The sequence below is a fragment of the Pinus tabuliformis genome, chromosome X (genome assembly GCF_031772625.1).
Source record: "Pinus tabuliformis cultivar Carrire ecotype Pingquan chromosome X, CPIR1, whole genome shotgun sequence".
NCBI classification, from domain to species: domain Eukaryota; kingdom Viridiplantae; phylum Streptophyta; class Pinopsida; order Pinales; family Pinaceae; genus Pinus; species Pinus tabuliformis.
The window spans coordinates 1,249,952,464-1,249,969,054 of NC_142308.1; the positions used below are offsets into that span (position 1 = coordinate 1,249,952,464).

The 16,591-nt window shown below is 35.4% G+C and overlaps 1 protein-coding gene across 1 annotated transcript; it reads right to left on the minus strand.

Moving 5' to 3' along the window:
* Window positions 1-11,402: 11,402 nt before the first annotated feature.
* LOC149144504 (myosin-11-like) lies at window positions 11,403-16,566 on the minus strand. Its single transcript, XM_089452178.1, has 13 exons — window positions 16,516-16,566; window positions 15,714-15,794; window positions 15,399-15,572; window positions 14,168-14,320; window positions 13,868-14,074; window positions 13,525-13,659; window positions 13,308-13,378; window positions 13,076-13,175; window positions 12,901-12,957; window positions 12,746-12,802; window positions 12,285-12,365; window positions 12,081-12,163; window positions 11,403-11,943 (listed from the first exon to the last, which is right to left on the minus strand). Exons 1-13 carry the CDS (start codon window positions 16,564-16,566, stop codon window positions 11,820-11,822), a joined length of 1,374 nt encoding a protein of 457 aa, XP_089308304.1. The 3' UTR covers window positions 11,403-11,819.
* Window positions 16,567-16,591: the final 25 nt, after the last annotated feature.

Below are 16,591 nucleotides of genomic sequence, written 5' to 3' on the forward strand. Positions count from 1 at the left end.
CTATTGGTAAGTCACTTTTTGAAATTTGCTTTGGATATTTTCCACCTTCACCCTTGGATGTTGTATAAGGAAAACAAGCTGGAGTGAGGAAGGACCTCATGGGAGGTGCATTAATATCAAGAAAATTTGTTGAGAAGATTAGGTAGAACTGTTTGCAAGTACATGATATTTTCAAGAAGTCATGGAAAAAGTATATGGCTAGGCATAATCAACACAAAACAAATAAGTCATCCAGAAAGGGAAACTGATTTTGGCTACAATTGAGCAAGAAAGACTACAGGGTCTTTGTAAGAAGACCAAGGCTATGTGATATGGTCCTTTCAACATATTGGAAAACATGGGAGATAGCACCTATGAACTTAGTACCCACATACATGCACATTTATTTAGTAATGAACGTGGAGAAATATCAAACTCTAAGAGAATTCCATGTTGGATTAGGAATAGGAGTAGGACCTACCTTCCATATAGGATTTAACAATAGATGTTTAGGAAGAGTTGGCAAAGGACATAGTTTTGTAGAAGAGGTCTAGAACAACAAGATAGGGCAGTGTGACCTTTGGTGGATTGGGTTGAAATGACAACTTTGAAACAAATAAAAGTGGTGATCCATTGAGAAGGTAGAGGAAAAATCTCCTCACCTCATTCAGTAAATATTTTTGGTACCAACATCCTCCCCAAATGGGAAGGTATGATTTAGATTAGATCATTATATTACTTTTCATCTATCTTGACGCTTTCAAAGTGGAAAAAAATTTGAGGAATCAGCTTGCAGGGTCATTTTAATGACGGGTCTCAAGTTGGATAATTGGGGTTTGAAACCTTCAAATTCATTTTCAGGCATCAAACAACATTTACTAGGTCAAAAATATATTTCTCTAGTGTGGAAACCTAGAACTCTAATCTACACTCGAAGACATTTCCAATGGTGCAACAATTGCATAAATTGGAGTTTGTGTGCAAAAGTTATGTGTCCCACAAATTGACCTACCATGCTTACCATAATGGTAGTAGAATATGATACGTTAGCCCCCATTAGTCATGAAAAATGGGTTATCCACATGTGCACTTTCAAGAAGAATCTAGAAGGTCCAAAATCACAACTTTAATTGAGGTTAAGAGAGTCAAACCTTTCCCCTAGTTGGCTATCGAGCTATCTTAAATATTGGGCCACTAAAAGTAGGGGTTCCATTCTATGCTATTGTATTTTGTTCCATAATTGAGCAAAGAAACTAGGACTGGGAAGTTAGAGTGAAAAACAAATTGGGTTAAGCTTATGTAGCAGCTTATAGGGCTCGAGTCTCAAATAACTCCATAGAGAATATGTCTTGCTTCGTACTTGCATATTTCCATACCAAAGAAAAGAGAGCAAAGAAACCTCACCTTCTAGCTAGGTTTTCTCCCATAAGGGTTTCCCAAGGTAAAATTGTGTCTATTGTGGTTGGTGTGTGTGTATTTCTCTTTTTCTCTATTTCTTGCATTTCAACGATTTCATTCATTTAAGAAAAAATTAGTGGATCTAAAAGAGAATTAACTACATAGTATAGATTTCAACTATTTCATCGTCTATTGTGATGGATTTTTTTCCAATGGAATATCCACTATGGCTTACAGATCAATAAAAGAGAGGTACAATTGCTAATTTATCGGGACTTTGGTTTTGAATCATGCAAACAAAGACTACAAACTTTCTTCCAAGAAAGATAAAATAATGTTTTTTACCCAATAGGATTGAAACCTTTTGAAGCTAACATGGACATCTCTCTTAACAATACAAAGTACAAGAAATGCAATGTTGAATTACTTCTACCATGATATCATGAAAACATATTTTCTCTCACCACACTCCATGTTGCATAAAGTAGGTGAACCCAAAGAATTTTTTCTAGATATGAAGTTACTTTTGTCAAGAGTGAAACGTAATAAAGAAACAAAAAATAGTTGATACATTCAAATTTTAAGAAGCAACATTGAGAATTGGAAGAGAAACTGGAAGAAACATGAACACTTCCAAGCACAAAGTAATATTATTGGCATTATCACATTCCACTTTTGGTCTAAGCATAATCACTGTGTTATTTACATAAATGTATGAGAAATTTTTCCTTGGACATGAGACTTGTGGTTGATATGAAAAATATTGTCTATTAAAATTGATAGAAAAATATTAAAATTATCATTTATTGAAATAGATTAGAGCATTAGGGGTGGAAATAATAGGATGGATTCTTTACAATTTTGGAGAAACAATAACAACATTTGCTTGGGGCCTTGGGACTACACCTAATAACCTAGCAAAAGCATATGATTATTTGAAAGGTCTCCAAATAGCTATGGATTCAAAGGTCACATTGTTGATCATTTTAGAAGAGCCCATGGTGATCATCAAAGGCATGCATGGGAGATATGTTTTGATGAAAAGCAAGCTAGTGGTGTTCATAACCTATGTGAAGAAAGAGGAAAGTTTGTTAAATAAGAGTGCACACAACATGCCACATCACCTCAGGTTGATTTTATTATGCCTCAATCATCAATTATTAATCAAATGGTCGTTGACACACATATAAATTTAGTGGTATCGAGAGGATGTCAAAGGCAACATGTAATGAATGTTAAAGTACGTAGGCGCTATGGATAATAGAATATGGGGCAGTAATAATTGGGAACAAATGTAGTCAAATATTGTTGATGTCAAACCTCTAGGTACGTGAATTTTGGGAGAGCGTCTAAGACTTTGCTAATTTCACATCAATGGTGAGACTTTTCATTGGAATTTGCAACAAAGACAGTGGTTTTGGCATCAATGTCATGGGTTTAGCACCTTAGATTTGTTGTCCTCAAGTTTTTTGGTTCTAAACAAATAAAATTGGAAGATCCTTTGGGTAAAGTGACTCAAGCATCTATCTTCTTCTCCAACCTTGTTTTTTTTGTGGTTGGATTCCTTTGTGTTATTATGTTTTGAAATGTTATCTATGATATTAATAGTAAATAAATTCTAGTTAAAAGGTTTAGTATTGCCAATTCTTTGTGGATAAGTGTGGACTATGTAGTATCTTCCTTTGTTCCTTTCTGTTTGAGGTTGTGTCAGTCAAGCATTAGAGGAAATTTTAGTCTAAGAGTGGTATCCTAAGAAAAAATAATAAAATAAGAGCTATGAATTTTGGAGGGAAAATAAGAAAATTGCTTTTTATAATTGTATTTTTGGCTTATCCATTATAGGTTTACTCAAATTTCAAGTGTAGATACTTGTTGGATGTGGAATTAAATTCCACATCCAACGAGTACCCATTATGCATACTTTCGAGAAGACCCACATTGATAAAAATTGAACGCACATTAAAAGAGTGTGTTCGACACACCCTTTTAATGTATCTTCAATTTTTATTAATGTGGGTATTCTCAAAATTATGCATAATGGGTACTTGTTGGATGTGGAATTTAATTATGCATCCAATGAGTGTCTACACTTGAAAATTGAGTAAACCTATAAGGAGATAAGCCAAAAATACAATTAAAATATATATATATATATATATATATATATATATATATATATTCGTCTTTTCCCTCCAAAAAATTTACATGTATTTCTTTTTAAATTTAAAGATTTTTTATTGGTTTACATATTATGACATGGAAATTATGTGAAAATTTCATAGCCACTTTTAGGTTGAAATTTCCTCTAATGTCTAGTTCTTTGTTAGACTTGCTTGGAATAATCAAGGACTTAAAACTTTCTTGGTGTCATTTTCACATAGACTATCATGTGCACTAAACATTATAAAGTACCACTAACTAAAGGTCTTAGCAATTTTATTTCTTTGAGTGAAAAGTTTCCCACTCTATTTTCATGGGACAAAGTTTAGATGCAAATATAGTCTTCTACCTGTTGAAAAATGTGTAACTAGGTTTAGTCTTCATTAGTATGAAATGTATTCTTGTAAATGCAAAATGAAAAAGAAATCATTATTATTGTTGAAGCATGGGTTTCATGCTCAAGTTCTTTTATTTTATAGGTCAAGAACCCATTGAGTGCTTCTAAGGTTTGTCCTAGGTATAAGAGCCATTTTCATATATGGAAGACCCTATGGGCACATTGTATATTGTAAAGCAAAATTTATTTTGTATTGAAAATGTCAAAATACCTCCAAGATCAAGTAGGCCTAATGAGTTGTCAAGTCGACCTACATGAAGAGCCACGTCCACCCTTGAGGAAGCCTATATATAATAGGAACTTGTCCTCCACTTTCATCCTTCATTTCACTCATCTCTTATGTGAAGAAGGCAGAAGAAGGAAGTCAAATAAGGAAGTGTGAAGAAGAGAAGGACGAAGAAGTCAAAGTGTTTGGGTCTCTCTCTATTCTTCTAGAAGTGTGAGGTCAGGGTTTCTGCGATAGGAAAGTCTGAGGTTCAATTTTGGAAGCAAGAGAGAAAGGAAGGAAAGAGAAGGTCTCTTAGGGAATCTTACTAGCCCTAGGACTCAATTCAAGGCAAGCGAGGTCAAGGGGAAGGAAGTTAGAGGGAGATCGAAGTCTCCTAGAGAAGCAACAGAAGTTGCAACAATTACTGGGGAGAAAAATTTCAGATCTACTAGGAGGTCGAAGATATTATAGTAGGAGGCTGAGGAAGACTTGATCTTGGAGGGTATTTGTTTGAGTCTAGGCCATGGTATTCGTCAATTGAAAGATCTGAAAGATAAGAAGAGATTTTATGGGTTTTCCCCTCAAGAGGAGGGGTTTTGGCTCTGGCTTGCAACCTATATACTATGTCATTGTTCTTACTGTGTTTGGTAGTTGTTTGATGTATTACATATTGGAATAAGAAATATCAAAGCTAATAAATAAAAATGTAACACAAACAGTTATCAAGTTAAGAGAATTAACATATACATTGCTTTATTGAATTCTCAACATTGAATCAGAGCTTTGGTTCTCTAAGGGCATCATGAAGATCTCCTCTACAATGAAGAAGGTCATCAAGAATATTGCAATCCATCTCAAGAAAGGTATCAAAGATTTATGGAGTCTCATATTCTCTTCAAAGAATGTATCACTCAAAGAAAGGGATGAAGGACTCTTCTCGACTCTCTCTGGAACATTCCAAGATGAATATTTGGGTGATTGATAGCAGTGCATCAAGGCACATGACTGGTCACTCCCACCAATTGAATACCTTGTCAAAAGGAAAATCTACATACTCTATGGAGCTTGGAGACAACAAAAGATATCCAATGGAAGGAATTAGATCAACATCCATAAGGCTCGAAGATGGAAGCAACATCCACCTCAACAACATTCTATTTGTTCCAGTTTTGCACAAAAATCTACTTTCTATTTCAAGCTTAGAAGGTAAAGGAGATAAAGTATCCTTCATTGATTATAAAGTAGTTGTATGGGCAAAGGCCTCAAGTATATAACAAGCAAAAGTGATTGGTACATGAGAAGGAAGGATCTACAGGTTAATATCTCCCATAAACCATGCCCTATTTCACACTGATATTAGTCCATGTGAAATTTGGCACCGAAGCTTTGGTCATCTAAATTTCAAAATAATTCCGACTCTAAATTCCATAGTAGGTGGAATACCAAATATAAAGGAGGATCATGGATCATGAAGGTGTCTGCAAAGGATGTGCATTGGGAAAGAATACCAAGAGACCATTTGGAAGCAGTGCTTCACAGTCAAAACAAATCTTGGATCTCATTCACTCTGGTGTGTGGCCCTATACTCCAAAATCATTTGGAGGACATTTTTATTATGCCACATTCATAGATGATCACTCAAGAAATACTCATGGGTTTACTTAATGAAAACCAAGGGTGAAGTATTTAATAAATTTCAAGAATTCAAAGCTGAAGTGGAGAACCTTACAGAAAGAAGAATCAAGATACTAAGAGATTATAGCATTCTGTAAAGAATCTGGGATAAAGAGGGAGCTTATAGTTCCATACAATCCCAAACAAAATGGAGTTGTAGAAAGAAAGAATAGATCTATTGAAGAAAGTGTAAATGCAATGTTACACGATCAAGATCTACCCAAGTTTCTATGGGGTGAGGCAACAAAGGCAACAGTTTACATACAAAATTGATATCCCCACAAATATCTAGATAACAAAACTCCAGAAGAAGTGTTCATTGGAAAAAATCCATTCGTAGATCACCTCTGAATCTTTGGATGTCCTGTGTATATTCATATACCAAAGGACAAAAGAAAGAGGTTGGATCCTTCCAATGTGAAGGGTATATTTGTTGGGTATAGTAACCCATCGAAAGCCTATAAAATCTATATGAAATATGGACATCACATTGAAGTTAGTCATGATTTCATATTTGACGAGTGCATATCATTTAAGAAATCAAAAGAACTTTCTATAGATTCTGATGACGAAGAACTTCCTATATTTGAGGAAGAATTTGACAAGGAGAAGGATCTCACCATGAAGAAGAAGGACCTAGTGAACCTGTTCAACCTGTGGTCATTCAAGAGACAAGGAAAATACCTAATTGGTTGAAGTCTACACTACTTGATGCAAAAGGTCATGGGGCAGCTCAAGGATCATTTAGAGAAAGTAAAAGACCCAAGAGATATTAGGTATGTTGCATACATGACAAAATTAATAGAAGCAGAACCATCCATCTTTGAAGAGGTTGTAGAGCATCGAGAATGGAAGGATTCCATGAAAGAAGAATATCAATCTATAATGAAGAATGGAGTCTAGGAGATCATACCTAGGCCTAAAGACAAATTTGTGGTTACTTCCAAATGGATGTATAAGATCAAGCATGTAGTTGATGGAAGTATAGATAATTATAAAGCAAGATTTGTGGCTAGAGGGTTCTCACAACTTGAAGGCATCGACTATGAAGAAACATTTGCTCCAATGGAAATATATACAATGATTCAATCATTAGCCTCTCTGGCAGCATTGATGGGATGGAACATCCACCAAATGGATGTCAAGACTACGTTTCTGAATGGCACTATAGATGAAGAAGTCTACATAGAACAACCCTTGGGATTTGAAATCAAAGATATGAAGGCATATGTTTGCATATTGAAGAAAGCATTATATGACCTCAAGCAAGCACTGAGGGCATGATGATCTTCTCTTGACAGGTGTAGAAGGTCGAATTGGAGAACGTAAGAAGCAATTGGCAGCAGAATTTGACATTAAGGATCTTGGGTTGATGCATTACTATCTGGGACTAGAAGTCTGGCAGGAACCTAATGAAGCCCATTTAGGTCAAGGAAAGTATGTGATCGAGATACTGAAGAAGTTCCACATGATGGACTGTAAAACTATGACCACTCTGATGATCACAAACTTTAAAAGACTAAGGAGTTATGAATCAATCCCTATGGATCCCTCCAGGTATAGACAATTGATTGGCTCATTGATGTATTTGGTAAATACTCGACCAAACATATGTTTTGCAGTAAAATGTACTCAGTCAATTCCAAGTGGAGCCGAAGCATGATCATTGGATAGCAACAAAACATATTCTGAGATATATACAAGGAACCATCAACTCCTACCTGAAATATGATAGAATGAATGATGTTCAATTGATTAGTTATACAGATTCTGACTGGGGAGGCAGTGAACAGGATGGAAGAAGCACTACGGGAGGATGTTTTAATCTAGGATCCTCTATGGTCTCACAGATGAGCAGAAAGCAAGACACCATTGCTTTGAGTAGTACTGAAGTTGAATATGTTGCAGCATGTGAAGTTAGCAAGGAAGAAGTTTGGTTAAGAAAGTTGCTATCTCACTTGTTTGAATGACTGATGAACCCTACAGTGATACGCTTTGATAACACCAGTGGTATTCATTTGTCTGAGGACCCATTGCTTCATGGGAAGACAAAGAATATCAACAACAAGTATCACTATATATGATAGCTAGTACAAAATGGTGTGGTGCAGCTATGGGATATCTCCACTTATGAGTGGATAGCTGACATATTGACGAAATCACTTCCAAACAAGAAGCTTGTATACTTAAGGGACAATCTTGGTTTGGTGGATTTGTCCTCTCTAATTGAGAGGGAGAGATAGCCACAACATTCTTGTCTTCACTTGGGAAGAAAGAATGGAGAATTGTTTAACCATCTGTCATTCAATGCTCTTTGAGAATGTGGTAGGGAATTCAAGACAAGAGTAGTCGTGGACCGATATTCTTTGAGGATTAGCTACCCAAGATAAGAATAGTCCAATGGGAGGTCATACTTTGTGAACACCCGGGTGGGGTATGTATCTTGGAGAGACAATGATGATGGTGTCTATACATCATTGGTCTCGCCAGCATTGTGCTCTAATCTTGTGGAGAGATAAAGTTGTTAGTCAAGGCCTTTCTATGTAACAATGTTGGTTATTATGATGCTAGACAGATGGGTTACCAATCCAACTCTTCTTATGAGATCTCTTCATATTGAGAATGACCATGTACCTCTAATGAATACCTCCCTAGTTAAGAGGGAGTGTTGAAAAATGTGTAACTAGGTTCGGTCTTCATTAGTATAAAATGTATTCTTGTAAATGTAAAATGAAAAAGAAATTATTATTATTATTGAAGCATGGGTTTCATGATCAAGTTCTTTTATTTTATAGGTCAAGCACCCGTTGAGTGTTTCTAGGGTTTGTCGTAGGTATAAGAGTCATTGTCATATATGGAAGACCCTATGGCCACATTGCATATTGTAAAGAAAAATATATTTTGTCTTGAAAATGTCAAAATACCTCCAAGATCAAGTCAGCCTAATGAGCTGTCAAGTCGGCCTACATGAAGAGCCACGTCCACCCTTGAGGAAGCATATATATTAGAAGAACTCGTCCTCCACTTGCAACATTCATTTCACTCATCTCTTATGCGAAGAAGAAAGAAGAAGGAAGTCGAAGAAGGAAGTGAGAAGAAGAGAAGGATGAAGAAGTCGAAGTGTTTGGGTCTCTCTCCATTCTTCTGGAAGTGCGAAGTTAGGGTTTTTGCGCTAGGAAAGTTTGAGGTTCAATTTTGGAAGCAAGAGAGAAAGGAAGGAAAACGAAGGTCTCTTAGGGCATATTACTAGCCCTAGGACTCAATTCAAGGCAAGTGAGGTCAAGGGGAAGGCAGTTAAAGGGAGATCGAAGTCTCCTAGAGAAGCAACAGCAATTACTAGGGAGCAAAATTTTGGATCTACTGGGAGGTTGAAGATATTTCAGCAAGAGGTCGAGGAAGACTTGATCTTGGAGGGTATTTTTCTGAGTCTAGGTCATGTTATTCATCAATTGAAAGACCTAAAAGATAAGAAGATATTTTATGGGTTTTCCCCTCAAGAGGAGGGGTTTTGACCCTGACTTGAAGCCTATATACTGTGTCAATGTTCTCACTGTGTTTGGTAGTTGTTTGATGTATTGCACATTGGAATAAGAAATATCAAAGCTAATAAGTAGCACAAACAATTATCAAGTTAAGAGAATTAACATATACATTGCCCTATTGAATTCTCAATACTACCCACTTTGATTCGCAGTTGTATAGAATGCAAATATGGAGAAAAAAGATATCATAAAATTCGGAGGAATATTAGAGACATAAAGAGTATATCCAATCCAACATCTAAGGTGCACCAATATTGATCTCTCAACCTATGGTACACCAAAATTAAAGGGAAAAATGTGCACCCTTAAACTTCACCAAAGTGAAATGACTAAAACGAAATAGTTCATCCATTAAAAGAACCAAATAAAGTTTGAGTAATAGTATTTGGTCTAAATTAAACTAATAATATACATGTTTTTCAGTACAATATTATCCAAAAAACTAAAACATTAAAGTAATGTTTTTGTGAAGGTGACGAAATATAGAAAATTATAATATATCCTTTTAGTAACGTAATAAATTGTATTATATAATATTAGAAAAATATATTTAACTCTATATATTAAAACTTTTATATATAGTTAATATTAACTGCAATTTTTAAATAATATAGTATTTTATTTTATTTTATTTGAAAATATTATTATATATGTGTAAAATTATAAAAGGGTTTGGAGTATGTCTTAAAATTGTTTTTGTTAGTTCACAAGGTATAGAATAGATGGTGATGGAGTGTGTTGTTAAGTCACTCTATGATGTGAAGGTTATCGATTCAAAATTTGTGGACAAAGATCTAATCATGTTAAGCGTTGGGGTGACCCAAGCTGGGTGTGATCCCCGGGTGATTTTGATCGATTAGATGCCCCTGGGTCCGATTTCTCAAACCACAGAGTCAAACTCAGACAACTTGGCAAACAAACAAACAAAAATTGTTTATGTTTGGCTTAGCGCTGGTCCTCCAACTCTTAAAGAAACAAGTTAATGGCCCAAGACCTAGAGGCATCTCGCAAGAGTGAAAGCCTACCCTCTTACAACCACCAGCTGGTAATCACAGGTAGGGTGGTTTTCTTTGAATAATAGTGATGAGTCAACATGCATTCTCGAATAGTAGCCAAATATAGCTATCTACATCACTGGTTTGACAAATGAGCTATGATAAATTTTTCCACTATGAAAAAAATAAAAATAGAAAATTATAAAACAAATACATTGTCAAATACAAATACATATAAATACACTAGGGCATCTGGCAAGAGTGAAAGTTTACCCCTTAAGGACCACCAGCGAGTAATTACAGGTGATATGGTTTTCCTTAAATAAAATCAGGGTACATTGTAACCAAAAATGACTATCCCCACCATTAATTTGACAAATAAATTATAAATTATAAAACTAATACATATAAATACACTGGATGATTATAAGCCTCAAACCAGATGATTATAAGCCTCATAACCATTTTTGGTTTGAAATGTATACAGAAGATTCGATCTCAGTGAGGAACCAGTCCGTACAAGCACAGTTACCAAAGTTAATCAAAAACTCCAATCATTTCAGAAGCACAATTTTCAAGCTTAATTCAAAGCTGGAATCGTTTCCAGAGATAATGCACAAAAAGAAATCGATCTTCATTAAGTACAGCAAAGGAAAACGTCTGTGCCTTCTTTCAAATCTGTACTCTATAGAAACATTACCACGGAGTTCAATAGGCCCTCCTATGACATAATTTTACTAAAGAACGTAAATCTGGAACATTTTTCAAGTTTGAAGTGTGTACAGAAAATTGGCACCTAATGAGCAGCCAGTTCAGAGAAGCACAATTGCCAAAGTTAATCAATCTTAATTATGTACAACAAAGGAAAGCCCCAGTGCCTTTTTTCAAATTTGTACCAGGAAGTTCAATGGCACCTCCTAGCAGTTTGAGATAACATTCACAGAAATACCTTAACAGCTTACCATGTTCTAATTTAACCCTAATTTATAAACAATTCCTTAGAAGTAAAATACTCCACAAACCAGTAAAGAATTTTATCTAGTGACTACTATATTTCCAGGAATGCATTACAACACATGATGTGGTTCAGCGGAAGCAAAACATTTGCTTCAAGATTGCCCAACTTACAGGACCCTGACCGACATGTGAACTAATTCTGGGGATGTAAACAAAGGCAGAAGAAAAAAAATCCCATGATTACAGACTTCCTGCAATATACCCTCCTAGAACACCTAAAATAATTTGTTCAGGGGGAAAACTGCTGTCAAAATGCAAAGAATAAACCCAGGGAGAAAAGAATCACATGTTCCCGAAGCAAAAGCAAGAAATGGGTTGTAACTAGAAACTCTCCCTGGGTAGATTCAATGGATAGATGTACTGAAATGCACAAGTATTTGATGGCAATAATTGGCAAGGCAAGGGAATAATGATACTAAGGAACATTGCAATTTTGCCTCTCCAAAAAATTACTCTGCACGGGCTAATAGAAAGTTGAAAGCTGGATTCTGACGAATCAGAGGAGGAGGTTCTATTTCTGACAAATCGATCTGTTTCATGGACTTGGATATATCATCTACAGAAAAGAGAATACTGCATCAAAAAAAAAAGTGATTAGGCTGTTAGGCCATGATATAAAATGAGAAAGCTCTGTCCCATTCTAATGATATTTGATGTTCATCTACATTGCTCAATACGAAAAATATAGAACATCGAGACAATCACCATACCTGGAGTCGTCATCCAACAGGAAAGTATTGCTCAAAGCATTTATAGACTCTTCTGCCATCAAGACTCTCATACTGGCAATAATCTGGGTAAGCAAATTGGCATCAAGAGATTTAAAACCCATCTTTACATGAGAGCCAACGATAGCCTAAAACACGAGTAGATTCAAGAAAAGAACCCTCTATATATGAAAACTTCGAACTTACATCTGCAGACACACTACAAGTGCCATATTTATCATCCCAGTACATAGTGCTAATCCGGTACAGTTGCTGTATACTCAGAACCTGAAAACAGCCAAAACAAAAACTACCAAGATTAAATCTCAAGGAAACAGCCCTAACATATTGGAGTATATTATTATTAATATATATGATATAGGGTCTATTCGTGAGATGATTGGGTGGTTGTCCACTGAGATGTTATTCTTTCTATCTGGTTTTAAATCCCATGGGACACCATGGCCCATCATAACAAGGCTGCAAGTTCAACTAATTACCTATTCTTTTATATATATATATATATATATAACGTAGTTAATGGGTCACGGGGACACCATAACCCATCATAGCAAGGCTGGAAGAATAAGAGACCACCTTTAAAAAAAAACATATATAATATATCACTTCAACCAATTACCTATTCACCAAAATGATATATCACTTACTGGGCACAGATCATGTGTAATATCATCCAAGGATTTCTTTGGTTTTTGATGTATTACCTGCTCCATAGAAGAGAAAAAACTAAGATTAACAATGGATCCAGAAAGAGCTATGATTAATTTGATTTATTTTTTTTAGTGCTTGGAAGTCTACTTACAAGAAATCCTACTGCTTGTCTGATATGTTTGAGTTCATTCCAAGCTGTACCTACATACTGCATTATTTCCATACTTTCTGGTTAGAAAAACATAATCAGAAAACATGAAACACAATTAACTAGCATGGCACTGAGTACAAGCATGACAAACAAGACGAAATGACAGCTGATCAACCTCTTCTGTTGCTTCATAGCACCAATGCTCTAGTTCATATAACCCTGTCCTAACATATTCCCCGTTGCTAAATGAGCAGCACTCGCGTCGCAGGAGAAGACTGCAATAAACACAATAAACAGAAAATAAATGTCTCGTTAAACTTCAATCCTAAGAAATTTCCAGAAATATATAGATGAGCATATCAATTAATAAGCTGAAGCTGCACAGAACAATATTTATGCTTATTTACCTGTTGAAAAGCTGTACATTTATGAACGAAAATATCTGAGTATAGACCTGTCGCACCAAAAATGGAGGCACCTGCAAGAGAATTATAACTCATGCATTATAAGAAGTTACGCAATGAACTTTTCATATTGAGAACACATAATACTGAAACTGAGTTATGGGTACTGAAAACAACCAACCTTAGGCTAAATGGAGATATAAACAGAAGTTTTACTTACATAATTAGCACGCAATGTTTTGAGAAAATTGCTCAGGCTCTTTACAATACTTTGCCAGTGACCTAGCAAAGCTTCTTGTGTTGCTGCATGAGATCGAGAAGACCCTTCAACCAAACTTGCTGATGTTCTTGGTGCCTGAATAGAAAATTAAAAGTCAAAGTTAGAATATATTCCATAAATAGTTGGTATCTTTATTTTGATCGCTGATTCAGAGATGCCTGAATTGAAAATTCGAAGGCAAAGTTAGAATATAATCCATAAATAGTAGGTATTTTTATTTTGATGGTTGATTTAGAGAATATTTTGGAATTACTTCGCTAATTTATTCAATCTGTCCAAATACCTGAATACACAAGACAAGCAAAGGTGTTATCTCCTCCTTCAGATTATCACGAATCATTCCATATATCTTTTCTACATAAGCTGTGAGTTGTTGCTTAAAGAGCGAAGCAGGATACTTTGCTTCTATCTGGTGCAAGGCAGCTAACCCACCAATCATCCCACCATTACTAAATGAAAGGGCCGTGCATAATGGCAATGTTCTAAAACCCTGTTAAAATCATCCATAAGACGATGTTATGCAAACTAATGGGAATTATACTGATTCATAACATGGTTATTTGATTAAGAAACTTCTCCTTACTTGAGCCATCCTCCCAAACAAAGTAGTTGCAGATGATCTGTGGGGCTGAGTGAAGGCAGCTGCACCACTTTCCTTCAGCGTACGTTGGAGGAGTACCAGCAAAATGGATGCATTTGATAACCAATAAGCCAAAACATCATTGTCTTCCCGAGCCTTTACAGTACACAAACATTTAAGTCAGATCCAAACACATTTGGTCGCATAAATATCTGTAAGGCTTATAAACGCCAATTTGTTGAACGTTCAATTGGTAGAAATAAAGACAAATTAAACTAGTAGTCCAAATAATAATATTGCAAAGTTGAGTCTGGAGTATTGCCCTCAAAATAAAACTGTTTGGGATCTTTTTGCTTAAAGGAGGTAAGGAAGAAGGTTAACCCTCTCAGATTTAGAGGGGGGCAGTGAAAGCGAAATAAAGACAAATTAAACTAGTAGTCCAAATAATAATATTGCAAAGTTGAGTCTGGAGTATTGCCCTCAAAATAAAACTGTTTGGGATCTTTTTGCTTAAAGGAGGTAAGGAAGAAGGTTAACCCTCTCAGATTTAGAGGGGGCAGTGAAAGCTGGTTTCTATGGACTTTCAGATAAGTAATTTTAAGTGACCTAGTTTTTTTAAAACAATGGTGATGAGTAAATCTGTATTGGCCAATACTAATTTTTCTTACTTTTGGCTTTTCTAAAATAATAGTGATGAGTAAACCTGTATTGGCCAATATTAGTTGTCCCCACTTCTGGTTTGATAACTAATTTATAATAGATATTTCTAGGGAGTGGTCTACTGAGGCTAGGAATTGCCGGGACTGCCAAAAGAGGCCAGAAGCATGGAAAAAAAAAAATCAAAAAAACTTTTAGAGGCAGTTTTTGAATCATGTTTTTGACCGTGGAAATGGATTCAGCACCATCAAAAATTTTTAAAGCACCTAAAATTATGAAGTTTGACAGTTTTTACTTAGATTTACAAAAATCCCTGGCGGATTTTTTCAAAATATGACCAGAATTTCCATAACTTTCAGAGCAAAAAGACATAATAGTTAGACTAAGCTATTTCTAATAATTTGACAATTAAATTATAATAGTTTCTCCAGTATAAAAAAATAACACGAGAAAAAAGAAAATATCTACAAAAACATAATTGTGAACAAAAGAAATCTTCATGCCTAATCGAAAATGCGCTGTAAGAAAACAATAACCCGAGGATATGCAGACTCCAGAGGAGAAAATTCCTGAATACCTCTATGGCTGAGCCAATTATTCGAATAATGGGATCAAATACATTTGTTCTCTCAGCTTCAAATGATCGCCACTGGAGAAGTGATTTGTAGATAATACTTGCAGCAACAGGTATTCCCCCACTGAACCCAACGTCTTCTTGCATAATACAATTTATCAATGCATCTTGGTTTTCCTGAAATCCACATGATAAAAGGAATGAATGTCCGCATACCTTAATCAACTTTAATATATACTAAAAGCAAAATTGCAATAACCGAAATATATAGGGAAGAGATGCACAGCCTGTGACTGCAAAAAGCTACGAATCACATACCTGCTGCCTGGCAATGAAGGCCTTCTGTGGCCTCTGCTCTGCTTCAGCAATATCTTTCTGAGCCATGGCATTCTGAAAATCCTGTCAGAATTTTTTTGGGTTAAAACACGATAATTAACTAGCTGCAAATTCACACAGGAAAGTTCATTTTATCCCAAGCTTTACTCCCATACTGTATCATTACTGGATTGTACATCTGAGTCCTGAACTACGTCTGTGGGTTAGCAATATCCAAGTTGTCATGTAATATTTAATGTTGGGCAATTAGAATCTGGCTATCTATGCATTATGGACCGTAACATTGTTTCCATGGTTAACTTATAAATTTTAAAGCAATTAGAAACTAAATATTTATATGTCATGGACTGCAATAACAGTCTGGATATTGATAGATCTTAGATTTACAGTCTGGATATTGATCTTAGATTTTTGTATTGCGAGATGGTTTTTCGGATTAATCATATTATTAAAATTTGATCTAAATATTAACCGCCTATTTTTGCGACCATAAACATTAATAAAAATGTCTGTATCTTCCCATTAAAGAACTGCTATGGCATTGATACCACCATTTAGAAGATGACCATTCGCTAGACTCCTTTGCAAAATAAAAATGGTGCGCATATTACATGTTAAAATTCCAATATCAGTCCCATTGTCATCTGAACCATTCGCTAGACTCCTTTGCAAAATAAAAATGGTGCGCATATTACATGTTAAAATTCCAATATCAGTCCCATTGTCATCTGAACAAGGCCTAATATTTTGATCCATTGTGTTCCTTGGAGAAAGTCAAAAATACCTGAATAACAACAGTCTTGGGCCGCACTGAAAGATCTTTAGTTGGCGACATGACTGAGACACAGATTTTCTTCAAG